General features: G+C 37.9%; 1 protein-coding gene across 2 annotated transcripts in view; it reads left to right on the forward strand.

The window, feature by feature from the left end:
- GRIP1 (glutamate receptor interacting protein 1) overlaps positions 1-18,752 on the forward strand; it is a 757,962-nt gene that overhangs the window by 578,445 nt on the left and 160,765 nt on the right. For both annotated transcript variants that reach the window (XM_033221362.1, XM_033221361.1), the window contains exon 7: positions 1,622-1,767. In XM_033221362.1, the coding sequence (XP_033077253.1) occupies positions 1,622-1,767 (146 nt within the window). The remainder of the gene's footprint in view (positions 1-1,621; positions 1,768-18,752) is intronic.

Consider the following 18,752-nt stretch of genomic DNA (forward strand, 5'->3'; position numbering starts at 1 on the left):
CTTGCTAATTTGAATATGTGAAGGGCAAATGCCTTCAACTTTCCTATTGTAAGCCTTGTAGGGCCCCAAGTAAGCTCACAACTTAAGTGTCTCTGGAGATACTCACCTCTGTATTAGTTTCCCACAGCAAAAGTTGACTCTATAATGATGGGGAAACACAACTGCTGCCATTAGAGACTGTTGAAGGGGAGGAGGAAAATGTACTGATTCCTCCTGTCTCTCTGTTTGAGAACAGGATAAACTTAAAAACCTTTGTTAAGAGATAAAGATAATAATATTCGTTATTATTAATAAATATTAACCATTAATAACCATTAATTAATTAACCATTTATAACCATTATTTATTAAGAATTTATTGTGTGCTAGGGACTGTTCTGAGGGCTTGGCAGACATTATCTTATTTTATCCTTACAACCGACCCTCTAAATGAGGTCTTTGTATCCACATTTACAGATGACAAAACTGCCCAGTATGGCAGTAAGTGAAAGAACTGTGGGAGGAATTCAGGTTTCTTTTCGTTTGAAGCTCATATGATTAGCTCACTTTTAAGAAAGATGATATTTCATATAAAATTAGAAAATAGGAAAAAACGCTGGTGTCTTACTTGTGCTGACGTGTATTTGCATTTGCAGCGGGTAGCAAAATGTCCAAGAGTTTCCCCTTTTCTCTTTCCATGTGTCTCTAGTGAATCACTCTTCCTGAAGCAAATTAGAATGTTTTCATTTCTTATTAACATTTAGAGTTGGAATTGACAGAAATGTCAAAACATAGGCTACAAGCTTGTGAGTGGTGTACTTGTATTACCAAATTAATTTAGAACTCAAAGAAATCTGAGAATTTAAGAAAAAAATTGGAGCCAAAGGACTTAGTAGAGAGTGAACTAGGTGAAAGATGTTTATTTCAAAGGTCATTATTATTCTTTCCAAATCCTCAACATATAATCCCACCGTTTGATTTTCTCATTTTTGTGCCCCTCCCTGAGGCAGGGTTATCTGGGGGCCACCCTGGCTGTACTTTTATGGTGTCACTGAGTCATCTCTCAACGCCTTGAGTGTCTGTGGTCACAGCAGGGAGAATAGCATTTGCCTTCCTCTTCCAGGGAATGTGAGGTTAAATCAATTTCATGATTGCCAAATGGCCTTATAAATCAGTAGGGAAATTTATAGACAAGGGAGATTTCTCACCAGCAATTCCTATCCTGCTTGGATTCACTGGTAATAATTTTGAATGAAATTCCCTGGCTTTTCTGCTTACCTGACTTTGGGAAAATAGGTGAATAGTATTTTCTGGCCTCTATTGAATCCATTTTAGACATTCAGGCAAAAACGTAGAAAAGGGAAAGTATGCCCTTCTTACTTTTGTACTTCAAGAATTACCTGTGGGTAACTAGGATTTTTGCTAATGTGTAGTTATTTTCTCATTACTGATTTTCATATTACAGCAATTTTCTGTTCAGGGTTACTTCTTTACATTCTTACTATCACACTTGATGCTTTAAAAGATTGCAGATGGGATGGATGGCAGAATATGTGTGACAAAACGAATTTGGCTAAGTGACTATTAATACCAAGCCCCTTTGTGGTAAATTAATAAAGACTATTCCTTTATTCTCCCTTCAGAGAGGGCACGATCAAACCTGGTGACAGGTTGCTCAGTGTGGATGGAATTCGGCTTCTTGGAACCACGCATGCTGAAGCCATGAGTATTCTTAAACAATGTGGACAAGAAGCAACGCTGCTGATAGAATATGATGTCTCAGTAATGGGTATGTTGGAGTCCTGAGGGTGTGATCTCTAAGCACCGGAACGTCACTATCTGTCCCTGATTTTGGATTAAGTATGTATTGTTATGCCCTCCTGGAACAGACAGAATTCATAAATACTATATCATATTACTCTGAGTTCAGGAAGATGTGAGTGGCTGTACTTTATAGTGATGTAGAGTTCTCATGTCAATAGGTTCCATTATAAAGTCTTATTCTGTCACTGTGTCACCTAGCAATCAGCTCTTCTATGTGGATTACCCTTTGGCAGCAAAGTGTTTTTTCCCCTCCAAATCACAAAAATAGTATTATTAACGTAAGGACTGGTAGTCTTTTTTTTTTTATTACATAGACACTGACAGCAGTAGGTGATTCCTTTCCTTCTTGTAACTTCACAGTGTGAAGTCAGCTAATCAAAATAATAGAAATGACCATTTATTTCACCATCAGATTTAGGGATAAGAAAAATAAAGGAGATGTAGGATCATTGATTAAAATAAAAACTTGAGTGCAGTTTTCTTTTTTTAAATTATGATTCTACTAGAAAGAAACTATTTTTATACTCATACCTATAGTAAAACTGGCAAGATATTCTCATGTGGCTTTTAAATGGTAAGAGAGCCAACGTCTTGTGTAATGTTGACTAAGGCAGAAAAATTATGAGAGAATGAATTGGAACTTGAAATTGAAACTTAAATCATGCTGTGAGTAAACCTTACAATTATCAGACTCCATTAGGTGACCTGGCTTTACTGTCTAGTTTTATGTTGTGAAATGTAGCTGAGAAAAAGAGACTTATTCTATAACTGCATACTCCTTTATTTCTCACTCTGTATGACTCATCTGTAACAATGTTGTACAAGAGTATTCTTAATCTGTTTGCTGGCCTGAAATGTCTGGAGAGTATGAGGTTTCCTAATGGGAAAGTATGTAACTTAAGGAGTTTTTAGAAGGATAAATGATGTGGTATACCCTTGATGTGGAAAGTTCATAAATGAATATTCCCACCCTTACTTTCCACCTTCCTTTTTCCCTCTCTCCTTTTCTCTTTCCATCCTTCCTTCGCTCCTTTCTTTCTGTCTTATTTTTGTTATAGTTTTTTTAATTAGATATTGAGTTAGATGATTTGGGTTCCGTTTTCAACTCTACTAATTTCTAGATATTAATTTGGAGCATATGATTTGATTTCCCTGTGCCTTATTTGTCAAATGGGGACTAGCCTCCCTATTTTAAAGGCAATTATGAAGATAAAATCAGATTGCATAAGTAAGGTATATTTTAAATGATGAGACAACTGGATTGTTAACATTAAAAATTGAAGCAGATATTTGACATCTAACTCCTTTGTTCAGTCTACAAACATTTATTGAACTAAATGGCAGGGACCAGGAAAAAGATGAACAAAATAGACCTGGTCCCTGACCTTATGAAGCTTGCAATGGATAGGAAGAACAGACAGTAAACAAGGATATTACCAAACAAATAAATTCATAAAATGTGATCATTGCTGTAAAGGACAAGAACAGTATTCTGTAATAGGGAATAAGGGCAGGCACAGGTGAGGGTTGGCAGGTGATTTAAATAGGGCAGTCAGTGAAGAAGTAAGAGGTTAAAACCCAAAGGTTTAGAAGGAACCAGCTCCCAGACTGAAGACAATAGTCTCTGTAAGGCTGCAGCATTCCACATCAGAGAGACAAGGTCTCCTCCACTGGGATAGATACCATTTAAGTGAAAAACCCTCCAAGTTTCACCATTGCCAGGGTCAGGAGGGAATGGGGTGACCCTACCTGTTTGCCTTCTTTCCAACTCACTCTCACATTCCGAATGAAACCTGACAGTTTTCACACCCTAGAATTCCCAGTCAGCTCCTTAATATAGGAGAAAGTGGACTATCAGGAAGGAAACTCATTTTAAGAGTTCCTCAAGGTTGCTGAATATAAGCTGATTATACAAAAATCAGTTGCCTTTCTGTATATCAGCCAAAACAGAAAGTTAAAATTTTAAGGTGTCCTTTATAATAGCAATACAATTACAAGGTTCCTATAAGGAATAAACCTTATAAAAGTTGTATGAACCCATTATAAATATAGATATGCATATGCATATACAGATGCATAAAAGAATACTTAAATACATAAAGACCTATATTATGATCTTGGAGGGGAAACTTTAATAGCTAAAAGGTGTCATTTCTCCCAAAAGTATCCACACATTTAATTCTATTTGAAAATCTCAAAAAAAACATCTTTGAGGTTACCTGAATAAGCTGTTTTTTAAATGTACATGAAGTTAGAAAAGGGAGCAAGGAAAAATTGTCAAAATATTTTTGAAACAATCTGAAGACAGAGAAGATTGTTCTACCCAATATCAAGACTCATTCTAAAATTGTGGCCTTAAGTCTGTCTAATATTAACATGGGATGATAAAGAGACCAGTAGAAGAGGATAAAATGCCTGAAACAGACCACTGTCCATATGGAACCAGAGGTATAGTCAAACATCAGTGAAGAAATGTTCAACCAATCAGTAAATGATACTAGAACAATTAACCACTTGGGGAAAATTAAATTCCTACTTCATATTATACCCAAAAATAAATTTTATATTTACTTAACCATTTCCCAGTAGACTGCTATTATAAATAACTAAAAAGAATATCTTTCTACCTAAATGTTTGTCTGTATTTCTCATTTCATTGAGACAATGTGTTAAATATATTTGAAACATAATTCCAATTGTCTTCCGGAAAAGTTGCACTATTTTATATTACTACCAGCAATGCCTTAAGTGTGCATCTCATCAGTTTGTCAATATTGAATATTATTTTTAATATATCTTATTTGTTAGGTAAACATTGCATTACATTTTAATTCAACTCAAAAAATTTCTAGTGCAGGTAAGTATTTTTTCATATGGTCATCTTCATTTGCTATTGTCATTTATGTCCTTTATTCATTTTTCTATTGGAGATGCTTTTAGTTTTTTGTTTATTGGCTTGTACTATTTATATATTAAAGGCATTAGTCATCTGTTTTTCATAAAAACTTTTCTCAGTAGCTTATTTCCCTTCAAAGTTATTTATGGACTTCTATTGTGACAGCTTTCTGTCACTCTTAGATGAAGCTAAATAGATACAATAATTTCAGTTACACACTTAGATAAGGAACAATAGTTCAGTAGTATATGTACATATCAATATCAGCATTTTGGTCAAAACCATTCAACAAGTCTCTAGGAAGTTCCAAACTTTCTCACATCTTCTATCTTCTTCTGAGCCCTCCAAACTGTTCCAATCTCTGCCCATTATCCAGTTCCAAAGTCACTTCCATATTTTCAAGTATCTTTATAGCAGTGCCCTATTTCCCTCAATACCAATTTTCTATATTAGTCTGTTTTCACACTGCTCTAAAGAACTACCTGAGACTGAGTAATTTATAAAGAAAAGGGTTTAATTGACCCACAGTTCTGCATGGCTGAGGAGGCCTCAGGAAACTTGCAATCATGGAGAAGCAAGGCACATCTTACATGGTGGCGAGAGAGAGAGAGATGAACCACCACACACTTTTAAACCATCAGATCTTGTGAGAACTCACTATCATGAGAACAGCATGGGGGAAAACGGTCCCCATGATCCAATCACCTCCCACCAGGTCCTGCCATCAACATGTGGGATTACAATTCAAGATGAGATTTGGGTGGGAACACAGAGCCAAACTATATCAACTAGCCTAAGGAGGGAATGTATTAGCCTACAAAAGTAAAAAGCCCAAGATATATCCTGGCTTTAGAAACAAGTTTAATAATGTTATAGGAGTTTTGTCTCTCAGTTCTCCTTGCCTGAGAAAGGCTCTCCTCTGTCACAGCAAGATGGCCCTACCACCCAAAAGTCTACATTATTTTGAGAGTTTGTGATGCCAGAAAAAGAAACAAGACTGATCTCCTCTAAAAGATTCTTAATGACTTAGCTTGGGGCAAATGCTGATCACTACACTAAGCACTGTGTCTAGGGATATAGTGCACTCTACAACTGTGGTATGGAAGGCAAGAACATATGTTGAATGGCCCAAACAGAATGAGCCAGAGAAATGGCAATTCCCCAAAGTAGATGATGTGGGATTGACAAAGAAAATAATAGGTGCCATTTTAAGATGCAATTAAATGTTAAATATTATATTCCCACTAATAGTATATGAGAGTTTCCTTTGCTTCACATCCTCACTAGTGCTTGGTATTTGTATTAGTCCATTTTCATGCTGCTGATAAAGACATACTCTAGGCAATTTACAAAAGAAAGAGGTTTAACGGACTCACAGTTCCACATGGCTGGGGAGGCCTCACAATCATGGCAGAAGGTGAAAGGAACGTTTCACATGGTGGCAGACAGGAGAAGAGAACTGTGCAGGGAAACTCCCCTTTATATAAAACCATCAGATCTCATGAGACTTATTCCCTATCACGAGAACAGCATGGGAAAGACCTTCCACCATGATTCAATTAGCTCCCACCATGCCCCTCCCACAACACGTGGGAATTATGAGAGCTACAATTCAAGATGAGATTTGGATGGGGGTACAGCCAAACCATATCAGTATTCTCTGCCTGTTTCATTCTAACCGTTCTGATCAGCATGTGGTGGTATCTCATTTTAAGTTTGATATACATTTCCTGGATGAATAACAATGTGGAGCACCTTTTCGTTGCCAGGAAGACATGCTTATGGCTTTGGTTTTACTTTCATGAATAATACTTTGATTTATTTACATACTACTACAAGTACACACATTATTTCTTAGAAAGTGTGTGTGTGTGGTGTGTGTACAATATAGATATCAATACCTCAACCCTGGAATCAGATATATTTTTTCAGTAAATCTCAAATGATAAATATTAGTAAATTCAATGCTCTGTTTAGGAAAGCTATTGAAACTGTCAGTTTTATTAACTAAAGTTTAATTTAGTCTGTGTCAATTTAGTCTGTGACATTTTAAGGACAATTTTTTGAAATAAGGAAGACTGAGAAAAATAAGTTTGAAGAAAAATTAAGAGTTCAATTTTAGATATGCTAAGTTTGAGATGTCTGTCCATCATGTAAGTGGAGGTATGAGTTGAAAGTTGAGTATTTTAGGTGGAGTTCAGTACACAGGTCAGTGCAGAAGATACAAATTTTTAAGTCATCATCACTTATATTGCAAGGCTGGATGAGACACGTAGGGGAGAGAGTTTAGGCAGAGAAGAGAGAGGCCCAAGGACTGAGCTCTGAGACCATCCCATAGTTACATCAGGAATGTGTAGAGGACCCTGTAAAATAAATTGAGGAGGCCAATGCACTGATGGAGACAGTGAACCAAGGCCAAGCATGGAGTCATGGAGGCCAGATTTTTCCTGTGTAAAATGGTGGCAATTACACTACCACACTCACAAGTCGCTACGAGGAGCAAAAGGATTAATGCGTATGTGGTGCTTGGCACATCATATGTGCTCAATAAATTGTGAACAAATTATTTAAAATGCATATGGGAAAAACCTACACTTCAATATTGTTGAACTATATTACCAAATGATTGGGTCTGAGAGCCCTGTGGTTGGAAAAATAACATAAAAGTATAAGTATAAGGAAAGCATGAGCATCTTTTTTTTTTTCTTCTTCAACTTTTAAGTTCAGGGGTAAATGTGCAGGATGTGCAGGTCTGTTACATAGATAAATGTGTGCCATGGTGGTTTGCTGCACGGCTCAACCCATCACCTAGATATTAAGCCCAGCATCCATTAGCTATTCTTCCTGATGCTCTCCCTTCCCCTGCTCCCCCGACAGGTCCCGGTGTGTGTTGTTCCCCTCCATGTGTCCACATGTTCTCATCATTCAGTTCTCACTTATAAGTGAGAACATGCAGTGTTTGATTTTCTGTTCCTGCATTAGTTTGCTGAGGAGAATGGCTTCCAGCTCCATCCATGTTCCAGCGAAGGACATGATCTTATTCCTTTTTATGACTGCATAGTATTCCATAGTGTATATGTATCACATTTTCTTTATCCAGTCTATCATTGATGGGCAGTTGGGTTGATTCCATGTCTTTGGAAAGCATGGACTTCTAAGGAAAAAAGTTCTGAAAGCAATGACTGTAGTAAAATACAGTGTCTTTTAAAGTAAGACAAACTTGGTTTTGGATTTTGGCTCTCTGTTGACCTTGGACAATATTTAACCTCTCCAAGGTTCAACTTATCCATCTCTAAAATAGGGATGATGGTAGTACTTCTTCATAGGGCTGATGAAAAGATGAAGTGAGTGAATACATGTAAAGTGCTCACCTTAACCAAACTGTTAGTGAACACCAAGAAATTAAATTGGCTCTTTTCATGCTCCACTTCTCTAAAATGAACCTCAAGTCTCCCATTATGCTGGACTAAGATGAAGCTGATGGTTCACTCTGTGACAACATTGAATTGTTGTTACAAATATTTGGAAATGACATGTTCTGGATCATTTTATGTTCTAAAAGTTCATCAGAATACTTATTTTGCTTAGACCTTTGCTAAAATATTTCTAAAATTTGTTCCTGAGAATATATATTAAGTTAAGTACTTAAGTCTTTAGTAGGGGAACACACAACTATCCCAAGAACATCATTCTGAACACCAATCCTTGGGCAGGTGTTATAGAGTCAAGAGGTGTAGAACATGGTGCCGAATCTGTACTGACTTGTAACTTGCTCTGGATTTTTAAAATTACATGATTCTCTAATATTTGTCTATTTTATAACTTCCTTCTCTGGGAAGAACTACAGATGACAGTCAGTGAACATGAAATTCTTGCTGGCTGAATAAAACAAGGCTCACTGTAGAGTAATTATAACAAGAGACAGTTAATGTCTACAGTGATCTTAGTAGCTTTCAAATGTAACCAACAAACTATTGTAATTGATAATAAAGATGGAACAATAACTAAAATATTTTTCCCAAATGCCCTGAGCTTTCCCACTGTTGTGCCCAATATCTAGTATTCCTATGCACAAACTTTGCAAAATATAGTACTGGCCCAGGTCAAATCCATCTCCCTCATTCATCCTGTTCTTATTTGGATTATTCAATCTCTCATTTTTTCTTTTGAGGGAGGAAGGAGCACTCTCTGTAATACTTTCCTGGTGACTCTTGAAAGTATTTACATTTTAGTTTACCTTAATAATCTATGTATTTTTCTATTGTGCCACTAGTTTCTACAGACTCTGTGGGGACACTAACCAATCATCTTTATCTGAGTATTTCCATAACACCTGATGTGGAGCCCTCACACATACATAGAAGGCACTTAAAGACAACTGCGAATTGAACAATGTGTTCACCCATCGATTAGCTGTTCTTATGAATCATCATCATTGAGTGGCATGTGTAGAATGTAGAAGATCATCAGTGTTTATGCTGTAGGTTTAAAATGAAGTTACTACATGATTTTATCTTACATTGCACAATGACATCATGGATCTTTCAATCACAACACCTCCTAATCTACCTATGATATTTTTTCTGAATTCCTGTAAATCTCTGTCTTTCCCTTTAGCTGTTACTGTCTTTGCTCAGCTTCAAACCTTTCTTTTTGATCACCTAGATTATGCTAGCATGCAAAACCAAGGATACTGAGAAAAGTTTTATCGTTTCCTTAGAAATGCCCAACAGTGTTAGCTAGGCATGGTAGCACCACCTGTAGTCTTAGATACTGAGGATGCAGAGGCTGGAGGATTGCTTCAGCTCAGGAGTTTGAGGCTGCCATGAGTTATGATCACACCACTGCACTCCAGAATGGGCGAGAAAGCAAGATCTCTCTTTTTTAAAAAAAATAAATAAATAAAAAAATAAGAAAGGAAGGAATGCCCTATGGTGTTATATCTTTGCCCAGCAGCTACATGGGCAGTCCTCACTTATATGCATTTAATCTTGAGCAAACATAAAATAGCAATTTTTAAATAATTCCTTTTTATCAAGACTGCTATGAGTCTTCAGAAGAGATTATTAACTCCCTTGCAGTAAAAATCTCTAGGTTTATTGGCATTATCACAACTGTATCTTGGCTATATTTTGTATTTTATTTGGGGGAGATATCAAGATATAAAACTTCTACCAGTCGCAAGAGTAAATTAGTCACTATTCATACTTTATCGATTTCTTTTGTTTGTTTCTTTTATTTTCTTTTTTTGAGACGGAGTCTTGCTCTGTAGCCCAGGCTACAGAGCTCACTGCAACCTCCGCCTCCCGGGTTCACGCCATTCTCCTGCCTCAGCCTCCTGAGTAGCTGGGACTACAGGCACCCGCCACCACGTCCGGGTCATTTTTGTATTTTTAGTAGAGACGGGGTTTCACCGTGTTGGCCAGGATAGTCTCCATATCCTGACCTTGTGATCCGCCTGCCTTGGCCTCCCAAAGGGCTGGGATTACAGGCATGAGCCACTGCGCCCGGCCCATACTTTATCGACTTCTTACAGGTGATCTCAGTGAACTGGAAACAGTTTTCCAAGGGCTGCTAAAGTATTTGTAACATGACACACAAGCTTCCTTGTGGGTTACCAGCTTAACTTTCTTTTCATGGAAAATGTCATTAAAGGGACGTTCAGAGGGTTTCCTACATAAAAGAAGTCTATAAGTTTTAAATGACAGTGGCATTTTAAGATAAATTTCTTATATGTTCTCTGTTTTCTAGAGAAAAGAAAGGTTAATTTTTGCAGAATACTCTGGCTCTCACCTTCCTCATTCCCTTTTACATATTCAAACTCAGAGCCACTTACTATGTTTCTGGAGCTAAAACTAGTGGGTGAGAAAAGAGTTACCCTAGTTTAGGAAAGGGTATGAATTTTTAGTTACTTTTATATTACTAAATTAGAATAGAGTATGCTTTAAAATTTACTTTTGTGTTATAGTACAACACACAAAGAGAAAAGCACTGAAATCTTAGTTGTACAACTTATTAAATTTTCATTTATGTGCTCTCCATTGAGGTCAAGAAATGAAACATAATTATCATCACCAAAAGCCCCATTGTGCTTTCTCTCATCCCTTCTCCATATGTAACCCCTGTCTTGATTTTCTAAACCAGAGATTCATTTGGCTGGACTTTAAATTTTATATAAATGAAATCATACAGTGTATTTATTTGGTAGCCGGGTTCTTTTGCCCAAATTATGTTTGTGAGATTGCATCATATTGTTGCCTATAGCAATAGTTCGTTCTTTTTGATTGTTGTATAGTATTCCATTGTGTGAATAGATCACAATTTGAATACTTCCTTATTGATTATCATTTGGGTATTTTTTAGCTTGCCACTCCTATAAATAATACCATTGTGAACATTCTAATATTTGTCTTTTCAAACATATGTATGCATTTCCATCAGATTATACCTAGGAGTGGAATTGCTAGGCCTTAAGTTACATGTCAGTTACATGCTTTAGTAAATACTGCCAACGAGTGTTTCCTAAGTGGTTGCACCAATTTACACTCCCACTAACAGTTTCACATCCTTCACATCCTCACCAGTACTTGGTATTGTCAGTCTTTTTCATTTTAACCATTCTGAAAAGAATATAATAATATATCATTGTGGTTTTAATGTCTATATCCCAGATGAATAAGAATGTTGAGTACCTTTCAATATTGGCCATATGGATATTTTTGTGAAATGTCTGCTCAAGTGTTTTGATCCATTTTCTTTCTATTGGATAATTCTGTTCTTCTTATTGGTTTATATGATTTCCTTATATATTGTATATGCAAGCCCTTTTTCAGTTATGTGTTACAAACTAATCCTGGCTACTGAATGCAAAATAAATGCCAAAATTGGTAGATATAAACTATACATTCCAACAAAATTCTGGGTTACTTTTTGGAATTTTTTTATTTAAAGAATTAGACACAGAAGCTTGGAAGAAGATAAAAAATCATGCTCTAATATTTAGATAGATGTTGCTCTTGGGTTCCCCACACCAACCCCTCCCACCATTACTGTATTATTTTTCTATTACATTGTAGCAAAATGCCACAAAGGTAGTGATTTACAGTTTTATAAGTTAGAAATCCAGGCAGGCATAGATGAGTTTTTGCTTAGGATCTCACAAGGCCTAGGTCAAGATATCAGCAGGCTAAGCTCTTATCTGTAAAGTCTGGGAAATAATCCCTTCCAAGCTAACACAGGTTGTTGGCAGAGTCAATTCCTTGGAGTTAGTCCAAGGTCCTCATTTCCTTGCTGGCTGCTCTCTGGAACCATTCGCTGTTCCTAGAAACCACCCACATTTCTTCTCACATGGCCCCTCCATCTTCAAGCCAGCAATGGTGCATTGAGTCCTCATATTTCATATATCTCTGACTTTCTCCAATGCCTTCCTCTCGCACTACTAGTTGGAGAAAGTCCTCTACTTTTAAGGACTCATTTGATGACCTTGGGACCACCCAGATAATCTCCCCTTTTAAGGTTCACTATGTCAAATGACATAACACAGTCATTGAAGTTATATATTGTCATACTAACAGAATCTGGGGCTTAGGTCGTGGAATCTTTGGGGGATAAATCCAGAAATTCTGCCTATCATGGGACTGTACACCAAAATCAAGATGAAGAGACAGGAACAGACTAGAAAAGAAATGTCAGTAGTTGGAAGTCTAACCAATTGTTTAGAGGTTATCAGCTAGAGCAACTCCAGTGCCTAGCAATGTGCCTGGCATAAAGGACACTCTCAATAATATTTTTCAAACAAATGAATAAGTAGCTTTTGAGATTTTTTCTAATCTCCATATTTGACTACAGCATGTTATATCATCTTTCTCTGGATATTCTTGAACAAATAAATGATAAAGTATCGCAAAACTATATACATTATATATGAGGCTCATCTAGGCCAGGGGGAGTCAATAATCTTCTATTTTTTATGTCATCTCTGATTAACTGATGGTGGCCATCTGAAACACTGCATTGAGAAGGATTTTGCAGTTTGAAGACTGTTGAGGCTTGAAGGATTTTGAAGTGTAAAGGAAAAGAGCACTGTGATTACCTACACCATCTACCTGAGCACTACAGGTACATATGATTACAAATGCATCTTATTACCATCCTACACCCACTTAGAGACCTAAGTGAGATTCAAGCCACTAGACCAAAGAACGAGTCCATATCTAATTCAGCTTTAGAGGCTTTCTATCTAATAAATCTGAATAATAGAATAGTTTGTTGTCATCTTTTCAATGTAACTGGAAGCTTATGCTTCTTCCTACAACTTCCACACACCTTAATCCCCATTTTTTACACCCTCTACAAGAGGCAACAAACTGGAGGGCATGGCTGTGGAACATGTATTTTTCAACTTTCACAATGTTTTTGGGAAGTTGGAATTTGTTTTCAGCACCTAAAAAGAGAGACTTTGTATTTCGAATAAATCTAAATATTGGGTTACTCTTAGTAATTTGACATCACCGGGTCAACATTCCTGCATGTAACCCTTAGCTTGAGTTGACTCTCAGACTGCCCCTCTTGATGGGGATGTTCTTGCCAGTTTGTCCAAATCATGTCCCTGACAGTACAGCCTTATAGCAAGTCACCATCATGCCTGTCCCTCAGGCACTTGGGTTTGTCATTCCCGCTCTACACAATGACCTTTTTGTTTCAGCCAACCTAGCTCCAAGACAGCCTAACTTGTATAGACTCTCAAAAAGAAGATCCCTATGAGAAATTCCTGTCCCAAGTGGTCAACAGTCTTCTCTTTCTAACCTCACATTTCCCGGAACAGGTATTTGGGAGGAATGGGAAGTTTCTGGCAGAGTCCCAGTCTCTCTCTTCATAGCCACTGTAGGCTCCCCCAGGCTTTTCTCTCCTGGGCCTGCAGCCTCCTGTTCACCACACTCTGATTGTTTCTTTCAGCTCAGGGGGCACATGTGTATCCTGACAACTCATTCTGTTAGGGGTAGAAGGTATCCGAGTTACCAGTGGCGAATCCGTATGGGTCTGCAGCAACCTTGATTCTTGCTTCCTCAGAAGAAAGAATTCAACTGAGGGGCATAAGGCAGAAAAAGAGACCAAGGCAAGCTTTCAGAGCAGGAGTGGAAGTTTATTTTAAAAAGCTTTAGAACAGGAAAGAAAGGAAAGTACACTTGGAAGAGACCCAAGCAGGCATTTAACCTTGACCCCTGGGGCTTGATATGCTGGTCCACCTCCAGCATCTCGCACCCCTTTCCCACGATTTCTCCCTTACGGTGGGCTGCCTGCATGTGCCCTCCTTATGCTTGGGACGTGAGCATGTGCAGTGTGTTTAGGAAGTTGTACACATGCCCATCTGAAGGTTTCTTCCCTTTTCTGGTGGAATGCCCCCAAAAGTCATACTCCACCATTTTGTCTCTTAATACACATGCCCGGTTCACTCGCCCAATTCCTGAGACCCTGTTGAAAGCCAATTACCAATTTCAAGTATTTTTATCTCTTTGGGAAGTTGCCTCTCACTGGTGTCTGCATTCAGTTAACACTTCATTGTGACAGCTGTGGACTGTCAGGAGATTGTCTCTCCCTGGTGCACTGGCTGCTGAATTATCGTTTTTAGAGCAGCAGTGTGATAACTGCCAAACCATCACCTGATAATCACCTGACATTCCTGGTGGGTGGGGAGCAGAGCCCTCTCCTGCCCCGCTCATGCCTGTCTAACTTCATGTAACAATTCCTAATATGTTAATTGTTCATTTCTGGGCCTCTGAAGTAATTTGGATAGTCTGATTTTAGTGTAGACTATGTTAGGCCATTCTTGCATTGCTATAAAGAAATACCTGAGAGTGGGTAATTTATAAGGAAGAGAGGTTTAATTGGCCCACAGTTCTGCAGGCTGTACAAGCATGGTGTCAGCATATACTTGGCTTCTTGGAAGGCCGCAGTGAGCTTTTACTCATGGCAGAAGGTGAAGTGGAAGCAGCCACATCACAGGACAAGAGCATAAGCAAGAGAGAGAGAAGCAGAGGATACCACATAATTTTAAACAGCCAAATCTTATGAGAACACACTATAGTGAGGACAGCACCAAGCCATGAGGAATCTGCCCCCATGACCCAAACACCTCCCACCAGGCCTCACCTCCAGCACTGGGAATTACATTTCAACATGAGATTTGGAAGTGACATTCAAACTATATTAGAGGTATTCATAACCACTTTCAAATTCCCGAGTAACACAAATGTAAGAATACAAAATACTGTAAAATAGAATTCAGGAGCTCCTTCTAGAAGCTTAGTGTTGTGTTAGGTACCATGGTGATGAGCAGTTGATTCCGAGTAGGAGTAACATGGACAAATAATTTAATATATACATTTTCTCTAAGGGCCAAATTGATGATATTTTAGGTAATATCCATTGTGAGAGAATCAGAAGGGTTTTTTAAAAAATCTTTGGGCCGCTACTCCTAACTCATAACATGAGGAGACCAGACTGTATCATCTTAGAGGTCCTTCCAGCTCTACTATTCTATCTCTGGACCTGGTAAATTCTCTTAAAAGATTTCAGAATTTATCATCACTGCTTTTTTCATCGATGTAACCATAAATATAAAACAAAAATGCTATAAATAAAAATAGTTTAACCAATTTAAAGTGGTTACAGCTAAAATCACTATCTGAAAAGGAAAGTTGATCATTTCCGTTGTTAATCACATCAAACCCAGTAGTCCTGTTGACAATTACAAATTTTCCAAAGATTACTTCCCAGCATTCTCATAGTAGGCATAAAGCCAGCATGCTGCTGTGAAGCCATTATCTGTGAAGATTTTTATCTTAGCATTCTGAGATATTTACTAAATTAATGGGAAGTTGGTTAAAATTCCCTCCTTTTCAGATTGCATATGATACTTCCAAAATGAAGCATGTCCTTTAGGGAGAAAATTATCCCTTTAATTTTAGCATATTTTAAAAATAGGGAAAACTGACCAAACTCTGTCAGGGGAGGCGATCTCTCTTTGTGTGATGAGTTTCTCTGAGGTTATGTACATGTATTAGTTAGACAAGGATGGCTTTTCCTTTTGAGAAGAGTAGCAGGCAAGCACTTCTATTGATCACAAGGTCAGTCTGAGGCCATCTTTTATAGAGTGCTATCAAGTACTAATTAAGATTACTTTTCTCTGTGATTGTATACTAATTTTATATTCCTCTTAATAAAATGAGCTCCAGTTATTCACTGCAGAAAAAATTACTCTTCTTTTTTACCTTCCATTAGCCATTATATAATAGTATATAGCTTCAAAAGAAACAGAAGACTACAATATTTCTCATCAGGCATGATGTAATTTTCTCCATATTTTAGCTATCTTTGGCCAACAGCATTAACTACAGTGCTTGGTATGTAATAAAAAAAATTTTTTAAGAATTATTTCTGGTATACCAATGGGTGTTAAAATAACAGGTTAACTCTGACAGTCATGCTATCAAGGGGATAAACTATTTTACTACTTGTTTCTATGACTTTGACACTGAAAATGACTCCTAGATGCCCCTGTGAGATCACCCAGGAGGGTACAGTTGCTCAATACAGTAACACCCACTGAGTCCCCTGCCTCCTGGCTCTTCTGTATGACACAGGCTTCACAACCGTGATAGAAACTGCCCTGAATCTGTCTTGAGGTCAGGAGCTCAGAGAATTTTGGTAAGGACCCTCTGGTTTACTTTTAAGATTAAAGAAGAGTTTCTCTACTGTGAATTCTCAGAAGCAGGTTGAGATCATACTTTTAATGTGAATTTCTTTGAGAGCACACCAACATACAATGTCTTCTTTCTGTATCACCTGAAGTTCTTACCACCTGAAGACATTGTATTGGTAGCAGTAAAACAGGAAATGGAAAAGCCAGCAAGCTTTCACCTGATCTCTATGAGGGCATCACAGATCAGACTTGTCCTCACTGAAAATCACTGTAGCATCTAATGGACTCATTCAGATGGAATATTGAATGATTGACTATTACACAGATCACCTCTCCTACTGAATTATTTTACTTAAAAACAAGTAGAATGCAAGAGACTCACTGTGAAATTTTTCCCAGAACCTCTTTACCTTTCCTGTCTCTGAAGACTCTCTCTCGTAACGTCAACATCTGTTCTCACCATTCCCATTGTCTCTATTTAGACATCTCCTGGTTAGTTATAAAATAAAGGCCACGGGCCGGGCGTGGTGGCTCCAGCCTATAATCCCAGCACTTTGGGAGGCCGAGACGGGTGGATCACGAGGTCAGGAGATCGAGACCGTCCTGGCTAACCCGGTGAAACCCCATTTCTACTAAAAAAATACAAAAAACTAGCCGGGCAAGGTGGCGGGTGCCTGTAGTCCCAGCTACTCAGGAGGCTGAGGCAGGAGAATGGCGTGAACCCAGGAGGCGGAGCTTGCAGTGAGCTGAGATCCGGCCATTGCACTCCAGTCTGGGACAGAGCGAGACTCTGTCTCAAAAAAAAAAAAATAAAGGCCACAATTTTTAGTCTAACACTAAGACTCTACCCAGCCTTTCCCTGACCTACCTCTCCTAGATTTGTTTTTTGTTGTGCTTCAGCCACACTGAACACCTCATGATTTGTCACCAAGGATTTACTATGTTTTTCTGTTTCTTCATGACTTTCATCCTATCTGGAGACAATAGAGTATTGTGATTAAAAGGACCCAGATTTGTTTCCTGGCTCTGTAACTTACTGGATGTGTGACCTTTCTAAGTCTGTACAATGGGGATTGGTCATAGCAGCTCCTTCCTGTGGTTATTGTAAAGTTGTTAATACATTTAGAGCACTTGACACATTTTTGGCACATATAGAAAATTTTAAAATCTGCTTTTATTGTGGTTTTATTATTATTGTTGTTATTAGATGAATTTTCTTACTCTGCTATTACAGTCTTTCAAATTTGTTCCTGTTTCTTGGTTTTTTTTGTTTGTTTGTCTGTTTTGTTTTGTTTTGTTTTTGAGATAAGATCTTGGCTCTGTCACCCAGGCTGTAGTGAAGTGGCAGGATCACAGTAGCCCCGACCCCCTAGGCTCAAGCCATCCTCCCATGTCAGCCTCCTGAGTAGCTGGGACTGACTACAGGCGTGCACAACCATGCCTGGATAATTTTGTATTTTTATTTTTTTGTAAAAACAGGGTCTCCCTGTGTTGCCCAGGCTGATCTTGAACTCCTGGGCTCAGGAGACCTTCCCGTCTTGACCTCTCAAAAGTGCTGGTATTACAGGCATGAGCCACTGTACCCGGCCTATTCTTAGAGTTATCCTGGTAAACTCACCTAAAGGAAACACCTCTATTCTATTAACTCCCATACCATCTTATCTTTTTTTTAGATGCTTCCTATCGTCTGTGCCCCATTCAGTGTAGTTCTATAGTTATCTGTGTGTGTGACTGTCTCTCTTCCTTAACATTATAAACTCCTTGACGACAGGAGGTATTTCTAACCATATTGTATCCTTTCTTGTGCCCTGTACATAAAATATATTACTTGTTTATTGGTCGATGAAACAAACAAATGAACAAATAAATGAAGAATATTTGATTTTGAGCCTTTCTGCCAAATGTAATAATATCCAGAATAATTTCTTATATTTAGAGCACTTTTTACAATCTTCATCATATTTTATCCTCATAATAACCTATGTAAGGAAAACAGGCTACCTCTTGTTTTTTGAGAAAAAGACTGAAAGGGCTGTGTTGACATGGGAGTCTGTCACTTTTTGATTAATGGAAGAATCCATATGACTTCCAGAGTGATAGGTCAGTTCACACAAGGCTAGTGAATTCATTTGCAACTTAAGTGGACAACAAATCCCATTTTCTAAACAAAAGATACAGAGCTTAATAGGCTTCATGGTCACCATACACTTAATGTTGAAGGCTACATTTCGAAAATATTATGTAAGAACTTTGTAATTGACATTTGGATGTCCTAGGGAACTTTTTGCTCCTTCTCAGTGATCATGAGACTGATCTTAAATAATACCTTTCCCCCAATGCACTATTCTCTTTA

Source organism: Trachypithecus francoisi, unplaced genomic scaffold, assembly GCF_009764315.1.
Source record: "Trachypithecus francoisi isolate TF-2019V2 unplaced genomic scaffold, Tfra_2.0 Lachesis_group11, whole genome shotgun sequence".
NCBI classification, from domain to species: Eukaryota; Metazoa; Chordata; class Mammalia; order Primates; family Cercopithecidae; genus Trachypithecus; species Trachypithecus francoisi.